This window comes from Gymnogyps californianus, chromosome 3, assembly GCF_018139145.2.
Source record: "Gymnogyps californianus isolate 813 chromosome 3, ASM1813914v2, whole genome shotgun sequence".
Lineage (NCBI taxonomy): Eukaryota > Metazoa > Chordata > Aves > Accipitriformes > Cathartidae > Gymnogyps > Gymnogyps californianus.
Genome location: NC_059473.1, coordinates 101375756 through 101403066, shown reverse-complemented (window position 1 = coordinate 101403066; position 27311 = coordinate 101375756). Strand labels below are relative to the sequence as shown.

Sequence of the window (27311 nt, the reverse complement as noted above, 5' to 3'; positions counted from 1 at the left end):
AGGAAAGAAATAGAAGGAGAATATTTTAACATGTTTCACAGTTCAACTAGACAAAGCATCTATGTTTGTATTGTTAGGGCAAAGAATATCTTTTTGCTGACAGTGGAAACTGCAATGCTCCTTCATGCCAAGGGAGCCAGTTCCTTACTATCTGAAAGCAGGTGCTCTCAACAGTTTAGAGGCTCCTCAGGTGGCTCTGGCTTCTCAGTGCTGACAGAAGATGACTGCATTGGCTGGGGCATGCTGCGTTGCATACTTGCCTCATCTGCCTCAGGGTTCCTTTCCCCAAAACTAATGAGTTCGTTGGAAAGGACTGGGAATGGTTCCTCTCCATGAGGGAATTCTTTGGTTATGCCATTTGAAGCAGAAGGCTTCAAAGACTGCAAAAGACTATTTGTACAGAAAAGTTGGATATAAAGGCTATGCAGGCAAACAGATAGACTCAGTGCTTGCTATTTGTCAAGTGAGCTCTGATGGACTCAGAGCGGAATGGAAAGAAAGAGGGCAGCTAACTCTTTTGTCTCAAGGCTAGCTCTCCTGTTTTATTATATATTTTTATCTGATCATGTCATATTTTTGTTAATCATTTGTCTGGTTGTCTCAGAGGCAGACTGCTTCAAAACAGCACTGCATCAAAGACATATTAAAAAGCTAATTCCTTGTTAAACATTAAGAGGCAACTTTCTTGTTTACAGGAAACCTGTTCAGGTATCCAGAACAACTTAATGTCTGTGTAGTGACACAGAGCACTGCAAAGAGTGACTGCAGTCATTGCCAGCTATCAAAGAAGAGTCTGGCCCTACATACTTTGGGGATCTCTGAATACTCTGGATAAGGGGAAGTGACAGTGACTCGGATAGGAGAAACATGGGACTCAGGATTTTAGGCCTCTGCTGAAAGGAATGGGGTTGCAACTGGGACCTTACTCACCAGTTTCAGCAAGATCTCAGGGACAACCAGTGTCATAATAACAGAGGAAAAAATTAGAGGTGAACATGCCCGTACACTTGCCGATGAGAAGTTCAGACTTTTGAGGCAAATATCATGCAAGGCTCATATTCATACAGCCAAAGTACCTTCTGTCCTTGAAGAAGGGTGGCCATGTCCATACTGCCTATCAAGAGGTGCCCTGGCTCAGCCTATCCTCCTATTTCCGACTGTGCGCTTGCTGACCTTGGCCAAAACCATGCCAGGGAGCACCCTGTCACCAAATCAATACAACTGATTATGAGTCAGCTCTGGAGCTTGTGTCTTGGCCCTGTGTAATTTACTAATAGGGTTGTAGCCATATGACGGCAGCCCACTGCTGCCATAACACCCTTTACCATTTTTCAGTGCTTTTGCAGGAAGACCAACACTTTCCTTTGCAAAACTAAGTCTTAGCTTGTTTCTCAGCAATGTCAGTTGTGTCACCCACTATCAAAGAAAGAGTTAAAGTTTTTAGTTTTGGATCAAAGATTTTATATAGCTTGTCAGGGAGCTAATAAAGTATTTCAAATTCTGGTTGCTGGCTGATATCTGCCACTCTGTTAGCAGAGTCAGACATAAACATACGACTCAGTCAGCACTTGAGTGTGCGATGTTGTTTAGAAAACACTTCTTTAAAAGCACTTCTACAGCATGCTTTTGGAAGAGGTTTCCTACATAAGGAGAGTAGCTCATCCTTGATGATTTCAGGTACCTCACTGGGTTTTTAATTGCATGGTTACATGGTGTGGAGGAGTGCTAGAAGGCCACAGGTCCTTTGTCTGCGTAATGATGACTTGATAAAAACTGTAACTTTATTTTTATTTTTATATTTACCTTTGTGTTGAAAGCCAGGAGTCTTTCACTTTTACAAACTCTTCTCAGAAATCTTAGAGAGGAAAATAATTATTTTATGGTGAATCCTACAAAGAAATAGTCATGAACTATGGATTGTAAGTTCATTAAATGAGCACCATATCTTTCACTAAGTTGACCTTCTTAATGAAAAAATTTAAGTTTTTAATGCAACTAGGCAATCATTACTCTTTTAAAAAAGTTAATATCGCCTCATGGCTTATTTTTTTCTTTCAGTTGAATATGTTTCTTCTTATTTGATGAGGCATATGAAAGGGCCCCAACCTGTGGAAAGGAGGGAGGGGATAAAACACAAAGCTAAGGGAAGGTATTTTGCTGCCTGGTCCTTGCTCTTCCCAGGCGTGTTGTTCTCCTCCTGCCTCTGCTGCCTTCCACTCAGCCCCTGGGCACTGCTCTGTCCTTTCCCAGGGCAGAGGCAGAAGCACAAGACATGGAGACATCTCCTGCCTCCTGCACCCTCCCCTCCGATGGGCACCCCTCTTGCCCTACTGTTACTGGATGCCTGCAGATCTTATTTTAAGGTGACCCATAACTCAGTTTACATGATACATCCAGCAATCTCAGCTGCATCATTTTAAGCTTACTTTCATAGTAAGCTTCTCTTTTTTCCAGACAGACTGCATAAGCGTATTGCTCTTGTAAATAGGCAGCATGGTGTTATTAAATGTACATAGTCTAAATCTTATAAAAAAATCTAATAGTGGATCAAGTTTCCTCTCTGCATTTTTATACCCTGCTGGGTACTGAGGATGGGGAGCTGTGACAGTACCTGTTTCTCAGTCCCAGCTGGGCAAGCTGCCCTTCTGGACTGCAACCACAGAAGGAGCTTAGCAGCAGTCCTGTTGTTATCTACATCAGTTGTGATAAAGATTGCCCATTTTCTGTGGGGTAGTTGTAACAGAGAAGAATATAATTGACTTATTTAAAAGTTTAAATTCAATCACAGACCTCTCCAGGACTTCAGTACTTACCAAATTCCGGTCAGAATGTACACTTTTTTCTTCCTTTTCTTTGCTTACCGAACAAGTTGTCTATTTTAAAATTATCCCCTAGCCTCCATTTAGAGTTTATGCCACAATCCACCATGTCAGACTTTACTGTAGGAATTCTGAAAATCACAGATGTACTAAATTGACAAGTTAATAGTCAATTTTTTGGTTGACTGGTAGCTAACCAAGAAATTTTTTCTTGATTAAATAATCTGATTTGTCTGAAAGGAGGGGTATCACACATCCATGCTGATTAAATTCTCTAAAATTGTACTTTTCCAAGTGAACGCTTGAAGATACTGTCAAAATCCAGCATGCAATCACTGGTATTATTCCCCAGAAAGACATTCCCCTAATATGTTGCTGCCTGAGTGTAAGTTAACAGCATCACATGTCGCCCTTCCTTGTTTCACAGTTACTGTTTTGAGAAGCCCAGAAAGGAATTTGCAGCGTGAACGCAGACGTGTGGCTGCGCATAAAGTGTGACTTGATGAACTTATCAAAATGCAGCTGAACAGCTAGCAAAAACAGCCAGCAAAGCCCACAACCATAGTCTGACAGCCCAGCATCTATTTTTGTCAGTAATAAACAGATGTCAGTGATGAGGTTCTGTGCATAAAAACAGCTCTTGCCATTTTTGTCCACAATCTGTATTAAAAGTAGTCCAGGCAGCATGACGCCTGAATAATTTTGGTGGTGAAATATGTTATTGATCAAATTTTAAAAGATCTGGTCAGTACAGCACCACTGGAATTGACTTGTCTAACAAATATTCTGTAAATTGTGAAGTATTTTATTTTATTTTTCTTCCATCTCTTTTCTCCTGGGTGTGCTATGGGTCAAGACAAAACCTGGTGTCATTCGTCCTGTGCTGGTGAAAGGAAAGAGTGCACAGCAAAAGGAGGAGCCCTATCAACCCAATCCTTTTAAAAAGTACCTTGAAGAAATCAGTGATCAAGATATCGAGCAGGTGAGTAACTCTCACTCTGAAGGATTTTGTAGCCTCAGCTAGTTTCCTTAAAGATGATGGAATAATCTTAGATCCTTATTTTGTCCTGGTGTCTTCTTTTTTTGCAAAGTTAGATGATTCCCCGAGGGGCACCTGGCTCCTGGAGGAGAGTCTCCAGGCTGGAAATGCGCAGCTGGGCTTTCTACAGGGACATTTTTTTTGGTGATCTAAAAACCTGTATGTTGAGTAGAGGACCTTTTTATGATGTCTGTAGGAAAGACTGTACAAAAAAAAGTGGAAATCCTGTGGTCCCCTGTCAAGCAAGTGTCTGGATCAGATCTGCTAGAAAGCACTTCCTCCATTTGGGGTCCAGACGTGAATCCTCTCTAAAGAGAAATGAGGCCAGCAAGCACTGGGCAAGGTTCACTCTTCCTTCTCCAAGGGAGACTGCAGAGGAGTCCCAGTGAGTTTCTATGTCACTCCCCAGTGCGTAGCTCCCCCAGGTCTGTATTCATGTCCCTCCACAGCTTGAGGGGACAGCTCTCCTACCACACGTGAGGGGCATTAACGGGCAGCCCATGGGGCAGCAAAAGTGCTGTCTTCTCCCACAGACCTCTGCATAAAGCCATAGGTTCACTTTGCAAAAACACATCTTGAACTTTGCTGATCTGTATGAGGCATTACCTTAGAGAAACCCCAGAAAAATGGTTCTGTCAGCCTTTTCTCATGAATTTGTGTTTGTGTGCGTTATTGTGAATTGAACCTTAACTGCAATACATAATCTGAATGTCCCTGTAGGAGCTTATTATTAACCTGTCCAGTATGTTCGGAATCTTCCATCTGGAGGGTAGTAAAAAGAAGCCAATAGTCCTTTTGTTAGACAAGATGTGAATAAAATACCTTACTAATTGATTTCTCTTTCTTCTATGCCTCTCTAGTGACATTAGAGAGAGACTTTAGCAATGGCAATCCTCTCTTCTTCCTTTTATAACTGAATTTTTTTAAGATTTGCATTTTAGTTCTTTCCATTCCTCCCCATAGCTCTGACTTGCTGTAGGACAATCCTGGCATTTCTCAAGTGTACTGCAGCATTACAAACAGAGGAAGATTTATTTGTAGTATTAGCGGGTTCCAGGAACATGCATGGATGGCATCAGAAGATTTCTCATTCTATAGGTTTCTATAGAACATAGAGTTTCTGTAAAATATAAGAAAAAATGAATAAAAATGATGGTTTACAATTTGTCTCTGAACTTTTGAGGTTGACTGAATATTTGACTTCAGAGACTACAGGTGAGTTCATAGTGAGTTTTTCATGCTTTAGCTTAACTGAAACCCTTCTGATGCCAAGGCACTGTGCTGCCATTCGCCTGGGATGAAAGAGGAGGAGAGCTGACCTGGAGCTGCTGCTAGAGAACTTCTGGTCTAGGCCACCTCAGTGGGGCCTCTCTGCAAAGGCAGGGGCAGCTCATACCTTGCTTTCATCAGGGCTGGGCACTGATTCTGAGGGCTATAGTTTTGCTGATCAAGGAATGATACAATCACCAAACTTCGTATTTTCAGGCAAATACAAACCTGGGGTTATTGTCATAGCCTGAAGCTTTCTGAAATTTGAAGCTAATTGTGAAAACCAATCAATTTACACCTTATAAATTACTTATGGTACATATTACTGAAGTACTGAGGATGTAATAAGTCCATGAAGAAACGTGGTTGTTATAACAAAAGCCAAAATCATTTTATATAAAAGCTATGTATTAAAATGAACTAAACAAATAGTGCACTGACTTTGATAGATGGAAAAGTTAATATCACAATGAATATGTTCAGTTTTGCTTCCTTTTTTTAAAAGAACAATGATGTCATATGCTTTAAAGTACTGATAAATTGGTATTTTTATCCTACCTTAAAAAATACCACAGGTTGCTGTAAAATACTTGTTATTTTGGGAGATCTCTATTAAGACATCTTTGTTCTGAAAAAGGAAGTACTTAGACCTGTATTCAGATGGATTCACTGACTTAACAGAAATTGGTTTTGTTTGTGTGAGAAATGGTTATATGATTCCAGTGGTGGTCTAATACAACACTTAATAGTATGATAATAGCCAGGTCTGGGGAAAACACTGAAGTGCTGAACATGACAGAATATGCTTATGATTTCAGCTCTTGCCTCTCAGAGTAGGTTTATGGTGCTGATATAAGTCCCTTGGGAGTGGAGGAGACTTGGGTACCCACCTGAGGATGTTCACAATCTTACAGCATCTGTGAAACTCTCCTGAGGGGTTTTAGTGCCTGTAAGAGGACTGCAGCACTGCCTGTGGAACTGGGCTCGGTGCCCAGACAACAGCTTGAAAATTGTAGTGGCTGTCTCTAATCATGGGGTTGTTAGCCTATAAGGACACTCATTCTCCCTCTTCACCTGCTCACAGTAGTTAGCATTTTTGGCTGCACAGCAGCTGGCTTCCAAAGAGTGGGAAGTGTTCCTGCCAATGTTACCCCAAATCAGGTAAATTGATTGCTTTCATGGGATATGAGAGCTGTGGATTAAAACTAGGAGACTAGCAGCTAGGCTTTCTGCTTTCTGCAGAAGAGCTGGTGCTAGTCCCCTTGTCCTCAAATAAGAACTTAGCAGGCATCTACTGTGGCTGAGGGCAAAACTGCTCATACTGTTACTGATTTTCCCTGGTTTTCTTTGGAGATTTTCCCAGTCCTGCTGTGAGGTTCAGCTCTTATTTCTGTTCTTTCCCTCTCTCTGCATTTTCTTTTCCTTTCTTTCTAATACCATTGCCAACAACACCCTCCCTAGGTGACGTTGCTGCCCCTCCTTTACCCAGCCCATCTTGAAAGGACAGACCCTTTCAGGCTGCATCTTTGAGGATGGTACAGACTAGATGAGGTTCCAGAAGGCATCACCTATATTAACTTCTCTCTTTTGATTTTTCTTAGACCTCTGCAGTACCTCCCCTCCTTGCCAAACCTCCCAGTGTGACGCTGAGCACTGGTGACTATGTGGGTGACATTCAGTTTGAGACATAATGATGCAGCCATCCGTAACTGCTGACCTTCAGCTTCATGTCCCTGTGTTGAACACAAGTTTTTTTGCACAACAGAGAGTAGCTTGTTTGCTTTTCACTTCATTAAGAAACGTCCCCCATGTGGGGGGCCATTTCCCTTCTAAAAAAATAATAATTTTTGCTTTAACAGGCAGCTGTTCTTATGCAGATAATCCAAAGTAATGGATTGAGATGAAAAGAGATTTCTAAATTAGTAAAGGTCGTCTGGAAAGGATGTAGCTCAGCTCATAGATAGCTCTTTTTATCTGTGTTCTGGGTAGGCTGTATATAGATTGACACTGGTGTGCCAATAAAATTTATAAACCAGGGAAAAATACTATTTTATTTTGGCTTTTTCTCATATTAGCTTATGCTGCCTTTTTTTTTTTTTTTTCCTAAGGACATATACAACTTGTAGCACTGGCTGTTCAGTGGATATCCCCCATCAAACACTTGTTACAGACAGAGTGTAGTATTTCTGAAGTTCTAATCTAACAGTATTAAGCTTCCCACATTTTTAGATGCCCTTACTGGAGATGGTAATTTCCCCTTCAGGAGAAAGAATTTTTTTCCTCTTGCTTAGTACACTTCAGTAATGTTTCAGGAATTTTGCGAGTATGCTCCAATTTGTTCAAAAAAGCACCATAAAATATACTGGAAGTATATGTAACTTGTGAGCAGTGCTGATGTGACGGCTTCATGAAAATTTTCATTTGAAACTGGGGAAACAATGTTTTTTGGAGAAAAAATAGGGCATTTTGTTACATAGTAATATGAAAACAACTCATAATGAATGTTAGAGAATTCATGCGTGCAAGTATTTATTAACAAGAATGTACCTGGTTGTCCTTTGTCATTAAAAAAAATAAACCACTTTGGGCAATGGAAGAGCAAGATAAGGATGAACTAAAGCGATATTAGTTACACTTGGCATGAAGCTGTGAGGCCAGTTTGCCAAGGTTTATCATTAATAGAAGTAGGGCTGGTGCCTCTGAGGAGGAGCGGCAGGAGGCAAGGTCGATGTGAAGCGACTGCTGCCTGGTCCCCTTCCAGCCGCTCTCGCTGCTGCCGGGCTCTGATCCGCTCATTTGCTCATGCTCACTCTTTCAACGGGTGATACATTAGCTTCTACTGGAACTAATCGCAGCTCTTGTCACTAATTTTCTGGGTCTTGAGCTCAAAGGCACAGCATGCAGGGTTGTTTCTGGTCTAGACTCAGTCAGCCAAGCGGGTGAGAATTCAGGATGTATTGTGTCAACGGCTTTGACAAAACCTAAGCACAAGATCTGTGCCAAAAGCTGGGTATGCCTCCTGGACTCTATCCCAAATCTTTTAAAAATCAAATTTTTTAAAGGATCTTATCTTTTAGGTGCAAAAAGCACATACGTACTGGGTTTTTTTTAACCAGAAATACTATTAACTGCTGACAAGTTGCAGTAGTGAAATATATTGTGTGTGCACCTTCACTGGTTTAACTCTTAAATGGCTGAAAAGGCTTGTTAGAGTCTTGTTAAAAAGCCTGAAGTGCTCCTGCTAGTACATAGGAAAGGCAGACCTTCTTTTGTACCCCTCAGACACTGTTTTCAGATTGGTTTTGCTTCCAATACACCGTCTCAGAAAATGTCCCAAAACGTGGCCATTTTATCCTACCACATGATCCTTCTGAGCTTTCCTTTTCTGTCACTTGAGCATCAGTTGAGCTGCAGGAGGGAGATGCACAGGACTCCAGTCAAAGCGTAACTAGTTTGATGGGACATCTATAGCAGGCGTTTTGTGTGTGTACTTTCATGCCAATGAAAGTGCTTAGTGTAGAGCAATTGTACTGGCATGAAGGTAGAGTATCTTTCCTAGTTAATCATCAAACCCTATAAAATGTAAAAAAGGTGCAAGACAAGCACTTTGCTTTCTGTCCAAAGCTTCTTTTTTGTATCCATTAATCTGTTTCTGTTTACTTTTCTTTTTTTCATAGGAGACTGCTCTCCTACACCCTCTGTATCCAACTAAACTGATCCCTCCAACTAAGTCCCCTTTGCGTCCTCCGTCCGTCTCCCTCGCTGACTGTCTAAACCCTGGACCTTTCAGCCACTTGTCTTCCATCACGTGTGACGTTCACGAGAATCCTTATAGCCCTTACAGTCACAACTCTTTGTACAATAAGGTGAGCGTCAAATGTGGTGTGATTCAAGAGCTTTGTCAGGCTTTTATCCTTTTAATTCTAGGCAGAATTCAGCTGAGTCATTAGGATTCAGTGCTGGCAGGTGCTCTGGGAGATGTATCTCAGATGAGCCTGCGTCTCCAGCATCCCTGGAGATGTTACTGCTTTTCCTTCCCTTGGCACAGCTCATATCAGGGCTTGCTTCCTCCAGACCAGCGAGGACAGGGCTCCCACCACTCTTCATTCAAGCTATTTGTTCTCTAAAGGAGGAATAATCTATTTCATCCTTCATGCTCAGATTACTTTTAACATTTACCCATACTAAACTAATGGGCTATTTCTTTTTTCTTGGGGACTGAGGGAAGGGAGGCTAATCTGAGAGAAATACAGGCTTTTCCAGTGGCTTTTTCCGTCATCCTGACAGGCAGTTGTCTCTTGCCAATGCAAAGGGAATCGCACTCTTGCTGACATTTGTGTCTTCTTTGAATCAGCAGTGAAGAAGATAGATAGACAAAATCTCTATAGTCCAAGGTGTGTGGGTGACAGGGCTGGCTAATGAGCTTTGTAAAATAAAAACTGGGCCCTATGTCTTAACTGAAGTCTTTTCAAAGAGCAGCTGGCATGAGGTATTTACAATACCTCAAGAGAGCCCCTGTCTGGTGTTAGCAAAGCATCAGTTGTGGAAGTCCATAGAAGATGCTGTTTGGACCCCTCAGATGCATCTCTCCCACGTCCTTTTTTTTTAACACAGAATCTGGCTGCAAATGCTCAAACCTTGATGCCAGGAGAGAGAATCCCACTCCGAGATGTACAGTGTGCTTTATTTGGGATGCAGATGTACAGTGTGCTTTATTTGGGATGCAAGAGCTTAAAACACAGGCATTAGGTGCTGTTTCTTTAGGCTGTGTCATGGTTTCCTGTGGTGGTTTAACCCCAGCCAGCAACTCAGCACCACGCAGCCGTTTCCCCTCCCCCTCCCAGTGGGGTGAGGAGGAGGAAAGGAAAAAACAAAAAGTAAAACTCGTGGGTTGAGATAAGAACAGTTTAATAACTAAAGTAAAATATAATACTAACAATAGTAATAATGAAATATAATAATAATAATAATGAAAAGGAATATAACAAAAAAAAAGGAGGGGGGGAGAAAAAAACCAGTGATGCACAATGCAATTGCTCACCACCTGCTGACCGATGCCCAGTTAGTTCCCGAGCCACGATCCGCGCCGCCCGGCCAACTCCCCCCTGTTTATATACTGGGCATGACATTCCATGGTATGGAATACCCCTTTGGCTAGTTCAGGTCAGCTGCCCCGGCTCTGCTCCCTCCCAGCTTCTTGCACACCTGCTTGCTGGCAGAGCATGGGAAACTGAAAAGTCCTTGACTTAAGATAAGTGCTACTTAGCAATAACTAAAACATCAGCGTGTTATCAACATCATTCTCACACTAAATCCAAAACACAGCACTGTACCAGCTACTAAAAAGAAAGTTAACTCTGTCCCAGCCGAAACCAGGACATTTCCTCATCAGGGGAAGCACCAGGGTGAAATACGCATTACTAGTTTCAGGCACACTGGGAGCTGAGACTGCTTTGGAGAGGAGTGTCACCTCTGCGGAGAATGTACGTTGATCACTCGTCAGACTCTGAAGAAATGCCTGGAAATGTCTCTCTCCCATTGACTAGAAACATAATTTAGGTTAATAGGCAATGTCAATAATGTCTGAAGTTGGCCCCTCCATCCTGTGGGATTTATAGAATTTACCATTTTACCCCCTTATTAGGATGGACTAAAACTAAAACCAAAAGCAACCTTCCATTCTGTCTTTGAGGCGTCCTGAACAAAACCACCTTTTCACATCTGCTAGACTGGGTTTTGCTCTGTTTCAATTTTTACTAAACTGGGCTGACATGTTTATTTAGGCAGCAATGATTTTATGATCAAGTATTTTTCGACAAGTTTCCTGGTTCCTTGCAGGGCATGCACATGAACAAACAAACAGTTCATATGACCGCTGAAGCCAGTTTTTATAATAAAAATGGGTATTTGCTGTTGCTAATGAAAACACTGCTAGAAACTCAGAAATTTTTATAGGAAGGCAAATAAGGCAGGGAAAAGTTGTTTGAAGATAATTAAGATACATTGTAATTTTTTGGTATATCATGTTAGCTGTTTTCTCAAACAGGGATATTCTTGCTGAATAATTGCTGAAATAAGGAAATTTTGCTGCTGCTCTGATTTCCCATAGCACTCTGCACCAAAAACTCTTCTCTTGAATGCAGAGGTCATAGGACAGCCCAGCCTGTGTATTTGCATTCCACCTGTATGGCAATGATTACAAGGCCTCTTCATCCACAATTTTTTATCATCTCAAGGAAGTTTTGTCATTCCAAGCAACCCTTGTGGCTTTGCAAACTGATAAATGCAGCCACACCCCTCTGATGTTAACATGTTCTTCCTGTAAAATATAAATACGAGAGCTACATCATGTCTTTGATTTCTTCCATTTCCCTATATAACATATATTTGTTCTCTTACTTGGGTCATTTTTTACTGTTTGCTGTTAGCAAAGGTATTTCACATGGTTTTCCTGTAAGCGTCACACATCTGTAAACAGCTTTTATTTTATTTTTATATTTTATATATTTTTTTAATATAGTATATATATTTTATAGGTTCTTATTTCCATATTGAACTCTGACTCTTTATTTAAGTCTATAACTTTCCAGGGTTGAGCAGCATCATCCATAGCCCAGAAGTCACTGATGAGTGCTGTATTCTATCAAAGCAATGCTCAGAGGATCATTTAATTTTACTTCAAACACTTCTGCAGCAGCATTTAGAATGGTTATGTCATCAGGGAGCTAATTAGGAGGGCTGTGTTTTAGATGAGGCCCTAGTACTGAGCTGTTGTGACAATTTAAGCAAAAAAGTTCACACATTTGGGCTTCTGGTTGACTTCCCACTGCCATCCCTCTCATTGCTCAAGTGAAATAGGCTCCTGACTTTGGTCAAGACCACATGCAATGATAATGCTTGTGTTTCTCCAAAGGCACCCCTTAATTTAGTTAAGGTAGCAAGTTCTCTCTTCTATCCCATAAGATTTAGTGAAAATCCACAGGAATCTATGATATTAACCATGATTAGTACAAAAAAATCAATAATTATATCTTCTGAAGCAGGATTGGAGAGAATGACAAAGATTTTTGAGAAGAATATCTTTTTTGAGACTTCTTTGGAGAATTTTCAGTATAACTCAATTTACCATTGATTGTTTGCTAGTGTTTAAAATAATTTTAATTATTTAATTATTTGCAATAATTTTAAAGTCTCAGCCAATGAAGATAAGGTTAACTGATATAAAATGAGACAACTCAGTTGTCAGAGGTAGGTAAGGATTTTAAGTAGTGATAGTTTACTAAAGCAGTGGTAATGCTTTAGTAAAATGTATTGTATTGTATTTCTGAACTGATGTCACTCTCTAGGTAGAAGTGGCCCAATGCTTTGGGAAGCAGAATAGTCAGATGTCAATACTGGGCGCTAGTTTAATACAAACAGAGGTTTATTTACACAAGAAGTAAATATTCACCACTTAAAATAATTTTTTGAATGTTTCTGGTTTGGTCTATAGTAGTAACATTCTTTGATAACCAAAGGAAGAATAATTTCAATCTTATTCACATAATCAATATTTAACATTTGAGTCAATATATGTTGATAAACCTCCTGACAATATTTGCATATTATTTCTTGCAATAGCCTGGTCTTCTGCGCCATCCAACTACAGTCTGAGCCATTCATGTTTTTAAAAAGAAATGATTTAATTTATTGTCTTAAATAATCGAAGTAACAGAAACCACAGTGCAGTAGACAGAGTATCAGGTGTTGAAATTTCAAACTGTTAGACCTGTTCTGTAAACAATGTCCCTGACATCATGGGAATTTCTTTCCATGCTCTACTAAACCTGGACTGTCATCTCTGTAACTTCCATGGAGTTCCCCTTCTCCACTCCTCATCCCTTGGGATAAGGGATGATATGCACGGTGACTCGCTTGCTTTCTCTCCAGCCACCCAGTAAACACATGGTCAGCGTCCACATGGTCAATCTCAATATATGTTACATTTCTAACTCTATGTTGTATTTTGCTTCATCTGCCACTAGAGGGCAAAACCCGCCGCCATAAATTCTTAAAATCATTTAAAATATGTTGTAAATAACACTGCTGAGAACAGACAGAATGTGCCAGTGAATGGAGTTGCTACTCTTCACCTGCACTTTCATTAAAAAATTACCTTAAACAAGTGTTCCCTTGGAAATGGGAAATGGGATATGGGAAAAAACCAGAATGATCACCTGTGTCTTATATTAGGGAGGCTAGATATGGTGAGCTCCTAAAACCACTATCATTTCATTTGTTGGCTCAGGGCATAAGAAAATAACAGCTGTCTCTATCTGAAATGCATTACTGAAAGGACACTGGGGTGTTGTTTAGGCACACTGGACCCAGGGCCAGGTTGTTTTTGTTTGAAGCTCCACCAGGTACCTGAATCTTTATAGCTGATGGAATTACAGATGAAGCTGAAGGATAGACCTGGCAGGTTTTGTAGATTATAACTGTTCAGAGTGATGAAATCCATATGCCGTGCCCCAAATCATTTCACAACATGGTTTTAGCTTTGATGGGAGGAGGCAGCAGGAACCAAGGTATTGTGTCTGTCCTTCTGCCTGGAGAAGAGCAGAGAAGGCTCTCTCCTCTCATCTGTGCACAGGTTGCTCCTGAAATAAAAATGTGGCCCATTCAAGTGAGCTGATTCTGTTCTCATTGGCCTTGTCATCTCCCTTGTCCTCTCCTTCCCCACTCTGCCCCCCAGGCACCAGGTGCTGCTGCTCTTATTTACACTCCTTGATCTTGAATAATTATATGAGTTGAACTTTTTATTATAAAAAAAGTTCCTTTTCCTTTTGATTGGAATGAAGCAGCTCAGGAAGGTGGACTTGAGTGCAATTATTGCAGTGATGGAGAGCCTGAAGTAATGTTTAGCTCTCTGATTAACTCCAAAGTGTGCTTCTGCTGGGAATCCCTCCAGCCTTTAATGAAGGACTGTGTAGGGTGGAAGAGCACAACTCTGCACCTGGAGTACTGTGTCCAGTTCTGGTCTCTGCAACTCAGAAAAGATGCGGACAGACTGGAGAGAGTCCAAAGGAGGGCCACAAAGATGATCAAAGGGCTGGAGAACCTGCCCTAGGAGGAAAGACTGAAGGAGTTAGGTCTTTTCTCCCTGGAGAAGAGAAGGTTCGGGGGTACCTTATCACAGTATTCCAGTACTTAAAGGGTGGCTACAAAGAGGATGGAGGCTCTCTCTTCACAGGGACCCACGTGGAGAAGACAAGGGACAATGGGTGCAACTTGCACTGGGAGAGGTTTCATCTTGTTACATGAATTTTTTTACAGTGAGAACAATCAATCACTGGAGCAACCTCCCCAGGGACGTGGGGGAGTCCCCATCACTGCAGTTTTTCAAGATGCATTTGGACAGGGTGCTAGATAATCTCATCTAGGCTCCCTTTCCCACAAAAGGTTAGACCCTTCCAACCTGGGCTGTTCTATGATTCTATGATTCATATGGAGGCACAATTGATGTAAATATCTGTCAGGGCAGAGAGCATTAAATTTTGGGAAACCGGCTGTCATTTTGAAGGAGAAAGGAATGACCTGCCCAAGTGAAGAGGCAGGTGTAGGTGAGGTGAGGTGAGCGGGTGTAGGTCCCTCAGCTGGGACTGTTTCTTAGTCCCTAATGACTTTCAAACTGCCTTTTCTTTCTGGAGCATATGATTCGTATACATCCCTGTGAAAATCTCCCTGTTGGTTAAATATTTAGCAGCACAGCCTTGAAAATGGATTGGAGGGAACTGGCTTTTTGCAAGAGGTATGAGAAATGTTAAAAAATTACCATTTCTGTACCTGATCAGGCATTACTCATAAGAGTAAAGGTCCAAGCTTGCAGAGGACAAGTTTTCTTTAATGTCCAACTGTGGGCTCAAGCCAATTTGATTTTTTTCCTGCACCTAAATGGAGTTTTCTTGAAATCACTAGATGTTGTCGTGTTGGAAGTGTCAGCCTTCCATAATCACTTACTTGCAGGTCTGCAGGCTCATAGGTAAGCAGAATATTTAAAGGGAATCTTTATTATTTTTTAAATGAAATCAGTGTTGTTTACCTCACCATCCAGTCTCCTACTCATTGGAGTTTGTATTTGATTAATAGTAGCATAGTGGGAATTGACATTCTGTGAATGTGGCAGCCTTTCAAGGTTGCCATGGAAAAGCACTTTTCTCCCAGACATCATCTCAGCTGCTTTTATTTCTAGAAGAGAGTTTCTTTCTCTCTTTTGAACTTTGCTATTTAAATGGTCTACTTGTGTAGGTGTATTGTGGTTTATCAACCTTCTACTATCTGTGATCCAGAACAATTGTTTTAGCGTAGAAAAAGGAATCAGAGGCAAACAAGGCCGTTCATTAGTGCTGTGCTACAAATTGGACCTCCTTGTTGGGAAAATATTAATGCTTAATATTGTTGTGTCTCCTTTGTATATTCTTTTATGGCATTGCTTGGGCTTAGTGAGCTATTTTAATCATATCATACTTACATAACCTTTCTATCACTTTGGACTTGGTTTGATAATGCCTGCAGAAAATGCCTCTAGAGTTCTTGCTCAGTTCATCTTTAAAGAAAGGCATTTCTCCTAAAGCACTTCAGAAGGATCATAACTTGGTAATCAATTGCTTTCTCCGAAGCCATCAAATTAGCAACAGAACATGAAAGTAGCTTAGGCTCAACGGGAGACACAGCAGCATGCACTTAATGCAGAGATGTCTGAAGTCTGGCACTGCCTGGGAAAAACCTGCTACCCACTCCTGCAGAGACAGCTCTTCCAAAGGAAGGAATTGATTACTGTGTCACTCCTTTTGGCCTGGGTAGTTAGGCAATGTTGAGAGCCTTGCTGTCTTGTTTCCACTAGGAGAAGCTGTTGATGGTAGGACCCTGGTATTTCTTTGGTGTACTTCTGTTCATTTAGAAAACTTGCATACAAAAAGTTGTTTTCTTGAACGCGGCAGGATCAAACCCCAGCAGGCACTTTGTATACTTAGAAATCGAAATGTGCTTCTCAGTGAACGCTGTGCCCAGAAGTGTCCAGGTTTCCTCTTGGAACATACTTACAGACACTTCTGTTGCTTTCTGCCTTCTCATTTATACAAGCTGTCTCTGCTGGGATAGCTTAAACCAGTCTCAAGCACCAAGAAGTGCTTTAAAATGCTTTGTCTTCATTCTTAGAAATCTCTGCATAATATAAAACTTGAGTTCAGTCTTATGCCTGGCTTTCTAGGGTGATTGCATCTAGTCTTCTGCATTGTGGATTTCAGGCAGACGTTTTTAATACATAAAACAATATCAAATATAATAGAAATTCTGGCCCTAGCTAACAACTCATTTCTGAGATGTCTTTATCTTAGCCTTCTTTATCTTCAGATTAATATGTGAACACACATCTTAGGAGAACAATCAAAGGAAACACAACAGCCCAAATACTACAACACTCCTAGTATCTGCTTCTAATGTCTCTGTTGGTTTGTGAAGGGGATTCTATGACATGCCCCATGGTGATGGGGGCAAGCTTGCCATAGCTCGGAGGCTGCTTCTGATGCCAGGATCCTGATCCATGACTGGATTTGGACTGGATACAACTCCATTTCTAGGGGAATTTGAAACGATAGAAAATGGGAATGTTAAAAAATAACCTCTATTAATGATTTGGCAAATGGGAACTGCAAGCTGGGGACAAACTTTGCTTGTAATATAGTAATAAAAACAAAAGACAAAATTACAAAGAACAGAAGCCACTCAGAGGTAAAGGTTGTTATTAACAGCAAAAGCAGAAATATACTATTGAGTGAAAAATATCAAATGAGATTTGGTGGGCATGTAACCTGTATGACAAAAAAAAAAAAAAGATACTTGTATGCTTCTTATTGAATACAGTGAGAAAACAAAGTCCGAAGGAAAAAAATTCATAATTAATGGAAACTATCCCAAAACACCCAGAGCTATAGAGAAATTTGTATCTTAGACCTCACTGAACACAGATGTTTCTAGACAATTTCCTGCTGCTTTTTTAGGTTGTAAAAAACTCTTCTGAGGTATCAAAGAAAAGTAAACAGTGAGCTGATGAACCTTTGGAAACTCTACATTTTAAAGGACAAATTGGCACAATTAGAATTCATTTACCTTTTATTGCAGGTATTGATATAATGTGTACTCTGAAATACGGCCTTAATTAACTCCGCTTCCATTTATGTTAGAAGAATGTATAAAATATAATTAGTTCTGGTGAAATTCCAAGTATGTACTTAGAGCTTGAATTAAAGCAGCCAGTATTTATCTATGTTACAGAGATGTTATGAACTTCAAGGCATTAGTGGTTTTTTTCTTTTTGGCAAAGCGTTCTGAACTTCGATGAAGAGGTCATATATGATAAACTGTAAATTTTAGTAATAGCTTTCTCTTTTTCTTAATTAAACAGTGGCTATCATTTTAGTAGTTATATGACAGGCAGAATATGATCGTAATACAAATTTTAATATAGTAGGTGACAGTTACACATGTATACTCTTGAAAATTCAGTCAAAGTTTGTGGTTTGGATTTAAAGTAGCTAAGGTCAAAGATATCTGTTGCATAAGAAGCTTACTCAGAAAACAGGGCTTATTCAGTTTTGCAGCTAATCTGGGAAGAAAATATGTGGGGGAAGGTCAGCTCTGAAAATTAAATCCATTTCATTTCACACTCTCACCTGGAATGCAGTTTAAGTTCTTCAGTTGTTATCAGTCAATGAGCAATGAGCCCCTTCCTGGGGCAGGGAAGCATCATTTCTTCTAAGCAATGACTCGATTTCTGTGAGTCCATAAATAGTTCACAATCAATATGCTGAGGGAAATTTCACACACTTGTGTTGTTGGGAATTCTGAAATTTTCTTTCCAATACAGATGAAAATTTGAAAACATTTAAATACTCCAGAAATCAATATGCATCATTTGGGTTATATGAACTAACTTAAAGCAGATAGTTCTAATCCATGTGATTAGAAGATGTTTGTCTCCTCTGCTGCTTTACTCTATGGGCACGTAGGTTGTGGTTCTCATGCCTCAAGTCTTTGTTATGGGCCTGGTACTCTTGCTGGCCACCAGCTCCTTTCACCACCTATAGTGAAATTAGCCCTCTGAGGAACCGCAGAGCTTCATTAGCCCACAACAGAAAACAGAGGCTCTTATCATGATTGCCACAAAGTGCACTGATAGTGAAATACATTTTAATATTTTATGGAAGCGATCCAAAACGAAACATCGAGGTCAGAAAACACAATATTCCAGTTACTGATGGGTTTTCTTGCGATTAAACACTTCATTTTAATTTTCTAAATGACTAGTGAGAGTTTGCAAGAGAGATCAAAATGTTTTGCAGAAAGCTTCATTTCTCTGTTGCTAGCATATTTCATTGAAAAATCATTTTGGCAGAAAATCCCGAGCCAATTCCATCGTAGACTAGCCCTGCATGTGAAGTTGAACTTGGCCTGGGAAAAGGCAGCCCAAGGAAAACCGATGCCCTGCTGGGCTTGTGTGCATCTCCCTCCCTCCCTCCAGCACCACTTAGAGATAAGGAATCCCTGCTGCAAAGCCCTGTAACTCCTCCAGCCTCTGGTATTCAGATACAAATCTTTCAGTCTCACCCCACTCTGGTGCCCTCCAGGCCTGTGTCCTGTGAGAACCTGTCAGGGAACCATGTCTGCGTGTGAGTTGTCCCTCTTGTGCAGGTACTTATCAGTATCTGGAGAGAGTTTTGAAATTTTCAAGTTAAAAAGGCACAGGTACAGTAGTGTATGATAATGATTTGCAAGTCAGTCAGGATGTTCTATTGCATACATGGCTGAAGGCACATTATAAATCTTTGTTGTGATCACCATTTCTACTTTACATATCCTTTTATACACAGGTGAAAGGTGCAAAAGAATTGGGTGCTTAACTGACTGAATCTTTGAAATGGATTTTATACTGTGTCATTGTAGAGAGACTATAGACATCATAATTATAAATTGTCCCTTTACATTACATATTTTCTCTCCTCTTAGTTGAAGGTAATCCTTGCTCTGCTGCTGTGCGTGTTTTACTGTTTATTGGTACCCTAGATTTCATGTTCTTGTACTCAGAAAAAGTAGTTATCTATAAAATTGTTTTATAAAAAAGGTTTACTTGTTATACATGTATAAATAAACATTTTTAGGCTTTGAGAAATTAGTAATTTTTCCTATTGTGAAGGACTGACTCTATGTTCCATAACAGTCTAGAGTACCTAATTTCAAAGTGGATTAAAGACTTAATGGAGTAGTTTGAAAGAATAGCGTATATGTGAATGTTCTCTGGTTACTATAGTTGAAACATTCTTATTTCTTATGTACATTATCTCTCGCTGGTTCCAAAGAGTTTTAAACCCGTGTCTCAATTAGCAAAGGTTGCAGACCCTCTAGAGAGTGACTTAGATTTATGAAAAAGGTCTTACATTGAGAACACCTCAGAAAGCTTTATATTAGTTCAGAGGCAGCTGTGATTCACAGCACAATAAAGATAAACTGACCTTTCAAAGGCAAATATGTCTTGCTGATTACTCTACAGAGCTAAATGAACAAAGGTCTAACTAAGATGTTATATAACCACCTCTTTTCTAAGCCTTGACTGAGTCTGTAAGAGATTATTTTGGCCAGGTATATAATTACCCTTTGAACTTACATGCTGCAAATACTTATATATTGTCAGGATATTCTGCTCTCCTCAGTACAATTTTTGCAGCCACAAATGCAGATTTGTCTAGTTTGCTCTTTTTCTTAGAAATAATAAAGAAAATGTCACATTACCAGAAAACTGAGTGACATCTGGAAAAGTTAGGAATTATTAATTAACCTTGTAAGAGTAATGCAGAATTTTGTAACTAGCAAAGGAAACAAGAATAGAAATTATAAAAGCAATATTGTCACCTTCCACCATCAACAGACGCAATCCTTTTACATTTGTAGAAGAAAATAGGGCTTCTTGCCAGCTGCTTTGACCTGGAGATGAAAGACTACCAGTGACAGAGCTTGATGAGGTCTCACTAAGACAACACACCCGTAAAAAGTACATAGTCCAGGTTGCATTCACACTTCAGATCTTGTGGACATGGGCACACTCCTATATGACTCTGAGGGAAGATAGTCACACAATGTCTAGTAAGGAAGGGTTAATCCCACCTCATTCTGTCTGCTTTGCATTCTGGTACTTTTAAGTTGACTGACTGGTACTCTGATGTTGATAGCTCATCTTTGCAGAGAGATGACCATACTCTGAGGATCTTTCCCCTGTGCTTAGGGCTGTAAGTTGTACTATGATTCAAGTACAAGGCTGAGTTTAATCAGGCAGGCTATCTGTCCTGTTAAGCGTCTTCCAAACACCCTGGCCTGACCACCATGCAGCGAAGAAAACATGGAGATGCCAATGCCTCCTTTAGTACTTGCCCAGACAGTGAGAGACCTGATTGCAGTGTTCATCTCACCCTGCAGAGATTCAAACTTCTCTCTTTTCCAAGAGTCCGGTCCTTACCCACGGAGCTGCAGAAAGCCAGTGCACTGGGACAGCAAGTTCCACCCTGCTTGCAGGACTGGCATGGTGTGCATTCAAGAACACAAAAATCATATTTGTAAGGAAAAATCAGGGAGGAAAGAATAAGACTCTGTAGCCTCTTGGTTAAACTCTGGGAGGACAGGCACAGGACCTTTTCCACAGCAAGGCTGACACATTTCAGATTACATATTGACACTTGATGAAAATAACATAGGGAACAGGCCTCCAGCTCGTTAGGATGAAGTCACCCAGGCCAAGGCACTCAGCCCCTTTGCAGCTGGCAGAGGCAGAGCTGTACGATTCCAGGGAAAAACCCAACGTCCTCCTTTCAGGGACCTGCAAGACTAAGAGTTATTTCAGCAGAAAGGATGCAGCGCTTGGCTTATGTGCTCCATATTCACTAAAGTACTACTTAAAGTTCTTTATAAATGTAGCCATGTGTGACTTCTTTAAGACTAGGCCCCATGTCGTGGCAAAATCAGGTCTCCAGACACCTGACTAGTAGAATGTATAGACTCTTCTACCATAACTTCAGGGGTTTTACGTCAGAGAAGCCTTGTGAAAACAGAGAACTGTATATTGTTCAGTTTTTCACCAAGTCTTAAGCCTGTATTAACTTTTTTCCCCCCATTATTAATCAGCGACGTACTTGTTTGCCTCTCACTTGTCTTCTTTCAATTAAACCTCTCTAAAAGAATCAATGTTAAGAGTGTCTGTCCAGAAAATACAGATAATTTTCCCTCTCTGTGGAGACTGTTATACATGTTAGCTCTTTAGTTTGAAAAGAGGATGCTATGAAAATAAAGGAAGCAAATACATTTCTTGGACAAAAAAAGATGATTGCTTTTGTCAGGTCTAAGGAGGGACTTCAGACCTCATACTCAAGGAACAAGGTAAGGCAGAACCATGACTCAGAGAGGCATTTCAGGTTAACACAGTAGGCAATGAATACCAGCAAGAAAGGCCAGGACGAGATAACACAATAAAAGTGAACTTTTCATTGATTGGCTCTCTGTGCAATTTGAGAAAAAGAGCTGTTGCATTCTCGGATCACTACCTGACTAGGGAGCTTTTCTTTTTTGCAAGTAGTGGACAATTCTTCTCAGGGAGCTCAGCCGCACATCAGAAAGCAAACAGAAAATGATCAATACTTTCCCTCTTCTCTTTGTGACTGACCCTTCTTAATTTGCCTGGAATGGAGAGATGCCATATTCTGGTGAGACAATAGGTAACTCAACTCTAGGGTTTATTTCGATGAAATAAGCTTGCCAAGATGTTGCTGCAGGTGTTGCTAGAACTTTGTACCTGTGTATCACCAAGGATTGCCCACCCTCGGTAGCTGCAGGATGCTGGGTTTAGAAATGGGACTTCTGTGTCCCCCGTAGGCCATTAAACACCTCCTGTGGCTGTTGTGAAGAGCCGTGCTGCAGCAGCAGGGTGGTGTAAGCTCTGGGGGCTGCCTCGGCAGCTGTGCTGGCTGGAATTGGGAGCCAGGTGTGCGGCAGATGGAGGGATGTTGCTGCTGAGAGGATCTAGGCTCCTTACCCCTTCCTTACCCTTCCTTTGCCTAAAATGATTCCCTTGTCTAAATTTACTGAATAAATAAATAAACTTATTGCCTGAAGTTATTCACTTGCCTTTTCATTTTTGGGAAGAAAAAAAGAGAACAGTTAAATGGTTCAAAGCTTCTATAACCGCTGCTGTAGTTGCTAGAGTTGATTCCTGCTTCCCTGAAAATGAATCCCTACAAGTTTACAAAGGGAGAGAGCAATACATAGCAGATCCATAATGTAATTGCAGAAAAATGGCATATATTCCACTTCAGTATCCTTCTTTGTATATAGGGCCAGTTTAGCAGATCAGTTTTGCTTCTCAAAAAGCAGTTTCAAAATTGATTTTCTTAGGGCAAGAGGAATTTTAAGTAACACATCATTTGTTAATTTTCTATTTGATCTAAATACCAAAACGAAGTAATGCCTTTGATATATTGAAAATAGCAGGTTTCTTCCAACCTTGTTTTCATACAATTCTGAAGTACCCAAACCCCGACACTTTTAGCAACCTTTGCTCTAAAGAGGATGTCTCTGTGTCACTGTACAGGAAAACCTCACAAACTTATGATCTTAACATTGCCTTTATAAGCTCCGGCTTATCTATTTACCTGTATTCTAATTAAAATCTTATTGAAATTAGTATGGTTCTTCACTTGAGTCATATCCATCAAACTTCATTACTCAGATGCAAGTCATATAATACTCAAAACACTGGAAAATTACTGAGATCTAAAACTCCTTTCTGCACATACTAATTACTGTTATACAGCATTTTTTAGTTAAGTGTTTGTATGATTTATGTCTATGAAATTTAAGATTAAGGAGAGCTCTTTTGGAGGAGATTTAAGATGTATTCAAAGTGACGGAAATACAGTTGCAGTTTTAAATAACTTTATGTGCATTATATCTCATACTAAATGTATTACAAGGTAGGTGCCCTTGCTGTGATTTTTACTTGAGATGACTCTTTCAAATTGGAAAGTGATTTATCCCTTCCCTACCCTTTTAATTGTGGGAGTATGATATAACAGAAAACAGGCCATACCTTGAATTAGATTTTCATACAGACAAGGAGTAGTAAGAGAGAGCCTGTTCAACAGGGAGCCTGTTGAACACAAATGGGATCTCATTGCCTTGCTATCCTTTGCATGACTGAGGGTATTGGCTTTCATTATTAAACTTTAGTGATGTTTTCTATAGAAACTGAACTGATAATGGATTTTTTTTTCCTGTGTTTAACCTCATGCTTACTCCAACCTGCGACTCCTTGACACGGCAGCCCAGTCATCCCATAGTGCCTATTCCAGAAAATGAAACACTCAGCTCTAAAGAGGTAATCCATTGACATTTAATGGGTTTAAGCATTTGCATGCTAGCTTTATCTTTTATTTATGTAGCTTGTGTAGAGTTAATGAGCAAAAATGTGCTGAGCTCCCAAATCTGCTTTTGTCCAGTGCACAGACTACATAAGCATTAATTATTCTTAATGATTAATGAAGAAAAAAAACAGAGTTGTTTTGCAGACTGTGTTGCTTATGTGAATTTGGAGTAACACTAACATTTACACTTCAGGTTCCTGATATGTGCTGTTGGGATGTTAGCAAGCAGGATTTGTTAAATTATGCAGTTAGCCCCATTTAAATCACGCATTCCATAATTTACAGTCACTGGTATAGCTTCTGTTTTAAATACCAGATACAACAACTACCAGAAACACTTAGGATAATTAGTTATGGAGAATTTCGTAAAGGACTGTCAAGAAAACATAAACCAACTCATAAAGCAAGTTTGCCCAGTATCAAAATTCGGTACCAGTTTTATTTGACTTTGAAGAAGGACACAAATCTTCTTGAAGTCTAAATTCAGTGGCCAGTTCCCTACTACTTTTACATATCTAAACTCTAGGACTATAGTGGTTACCACCCTAGAGAATTCATTCAGTGAGAGCTGAAGCAATCTGCTACACATCAATTTTCTCTTGAGACAGAGCATGTAAAAATTAAAAAGGTTCTGCTGGCACAGGCAAATCTTTTTTCCAACAAGGTCATGAACAGGAAGCTGAATTATAGCCTCAGTGTTGAAATAAACATATGTAATTTAATTAACTATCATATTCTTTACTGTAGGCTTTGGAATGCAATAGAACATCTTTAATTAAAGAACATTTTCAATATTATTTTAAAAATTCACATAAGAAGGCATAACTTACTACCAATAATAGCAGTATGAGTACATTTATGACACAAGAATGAATTTTTTACTACTGAGACCTCTTTTTGTTACCAGGCGCATGCTCATAATTATTTCACAAGTTTTTTGATGAATTTAACAATATAGATAGGAATGATAATTACATTTTCATAACACAGTTGGGTTTTAATTTATTATTTTAAAATTAGATTCTAGTCTTGCTAAAAGCAGCAAAATGAACATTTAAATAAATGAAATGGATGTTTGTGATAATTGCTACCAAATGAGTAACTTTTTGTTGTTTTGAAAAATATTGAGGGAGTTTTGAGATCAAGCCTTTCACATGTTGGAAGCAGAGGGTTTGCCTGAATTCTGAGTTTGTTGACAGCCTGTCAATATATCTTCACAGTTTATCTCAGTTTCCACTGAAAAAAAAGGTTAGAAAAACAGTGAAAGAAAGAAAGGAAAAAAAAAAAGGTAGACATCTCACTTGTTGGGTGGATCAATGGACTTCTGTTCTGCACCAGGAGTATATGAGACATGAATGTAACCTCTTATTCTCATGTGCATCCCTGGCCTCTCTGTGCAGGGGGTCAGGGACTTAGAGCTACTTCATATCTCTTTTTGTTTGAATCTTCATCATCACAGCCTTCCAGCCTCCTTCCTTTTTCTTTGCCTTTGACCTTTCTGCCTGTTTCTACACCATCAATTCCCTTTCCTCTGACTCCCAAGAGCCACTTCTTGGTTCTCTCAAAAGCAGTTGTTATGGTTTCTATCCAAAGGAAGCCCCAAGATGTCCTCACAAAATTAAGTTAGACAACAAATACCTTGCTGAGCTTCTCAGATGATAGGTTGTTTTTTTCCATCTCATCCGTGAAGTTTCTGAAATGTTGTTGAAGTAAAGGTATTTCATTAGAGGGTGGTAAGAGGGACTGAATAGTTCTGAGGATAAATTTGTTGTCAAGATGAAACAGATTTGCACTATATCAGGCATGCTAAAATGTGTATGTATATATACACATATATGTATATATGTGTATTGTATAAGTGTGTGTATATATGTATGCATGTGTGTATATATATATGCAGCCTCTGATGAAGCAGCTGATTTTCCTGTATTTGAAAATAAGATAGAAGAAAGCAAACAGCTAGTTCCCCATCTTTCATCCTTCTTCTTTACAATTTACACATTGAGGGAGAGCTTTGCAGATCTAATGGAAAGAGAGATCTTTTCAAACAGAACTCTTTTAAGAAACAAGACACATAATTTAACTGATGCATTATTAAGATCAGTTCAGAAAGTGAAGCATCTTGTACCGACATAGGAAAGTCAGACTACCATGACTGCAATATTCTTGAAAACATGAGGATGTAGCATGTTCTGAATTGACAATGACAACAAAAGGGCAAAATTCCTTTGGTTAGAGGCCAACTTGGTCTGTTCCAAGGCAGATAAAATATATAGCACTGTCTTCTAAAAGTTCCCTTGTACTTCAAACAAACACTTTGAACAGAATTTCTATCAACCAATTTATTAAAAAGCTTAAATGTACTCCAACAGTTGGAACATTTCTACCATGACCTGTAGAATAAAGATCTCTGATGAAATTGTCGTTGCATTTATAAAGACCAAAGACAATCAACTGGAAAGAAGAGAATTTATCATCTGGACTGTTATCAGTACTCTTTGTATTTCCCTTGATTAACATCTTATTGGGTGATGGTCGTTCACCACTTACTTACAATAATGTTAGCTGGAGGCAAATAGTTAGCTTTAAAGTTAAAAAAAAGTGTCAGATACCATTTGGTACAGCTGAGCAAGCTGAGTATTTGTGCTGGTTCCCTGGGGCCTTTCACTAATATGTATTTTGTAACTGACTGACTATACGGGCGGACTCCAGTCCACATGTAGATACAGCAGGAAGAATTGTGTCAGGCTCACCACAAGCTGGTCAGGAAATAACGTCAAGAGATGACACATTTTCTATTTTCTCTATTACAAATCAAAGAAAGTCTTCTCCAATGAACTTTTCAAAGTACTTCTACAGGGCATATTATCTAGTTTTTTCCCCCAATTTTTAATCTCATTTTTAGCAGGAGGAGGTGACCAGGGGACACCATACTGGCCATATTGAGACTGAGCAATGTCTTTCCATGTTTAGGGTGTGACAGAGAAGACACAAATACACCTATAGATGACCCCCTTTGCTTATTCTCAGTCAAGAAGGACTGAACAAAGGCATCCGTTTCCCTTGAGGTCTATTGCTGGAGACAGAAGTATACAACACTGATACCCAGAAGGAGATCAACATTTATGCTATCTTGGAGACAGACAGGAGAGCAACATAGAGCCAGGAGCAGCTCAAAACATTTGGGGCACTCCTCTTAGCTGCCCTGAGGGCGGTGGCTTCTTTGAGATATGTTGTTGTTGAGTTGTCTCTGAAGAACCACCAAATTTTCACCATTTTCTCTTTTATGTGGTTGGTTCTTCAAAATTGTGTGTTATGCTCCTTTCCCTTTTCAGTGCAGTGAAAAAAACAAGGTAGGCCTTGTTTGATCATTGTAAAAATCACAACATCTTTCAGGCACCTGTATTGTTCCTTCTTATTTAGGAACCTATCTTGACTCTAGGAACTGTTTATACTGAATTTACACTTTGTGAGCTTACATAACCCACAAGTCTCCACCTAATTTAAAATGTCCTTTTTATCAGTGAAGTCCTGTTTGGATGCTGAACTGATTAGGAAAAATTCTGTCAAGTTATAAGCCCAACGTTACTCTTACTGCTGTAATAAGAACCTTAGATCTCTGTCCTATAGTCTCTGCCCTCACCAACATGTCAGTGTGATTTATGCAATTCCAAAAAAGAATGGGTG

At 39.8% G+C, this 27311-nt stretch overlaps 1 protein-coding gene across 1 annotated transcript in view; it reads left to right on the top strand.

The window, feature by feature from the left end:
- The window catches only part of MLIP (muscular LMNA interacting protein), a gene marked incomplete at its 5' end in the record, with an annotated part of 69720 nt that overhangs the window by 35507 nt on the left and 6902 nt on the right, over positions 1 to 27311 (top strand). The window contains 3 exons of the mRNA XM_050893972.1: positions 3676 to 3801; positions 8805 to 8993; positions 23525 to 23578. Coding sequence (XP_050749929.1) covers positions 3676 to 3801; positions 8805 to 8993; positions 23525 to 23578 — 369 coding nt within the window. The remainder of the gene's footprint in view (positions 1 to 3675; positions 3802 to 8804; positions 8994 to 23524; positions 23579 to 27311) is intronic.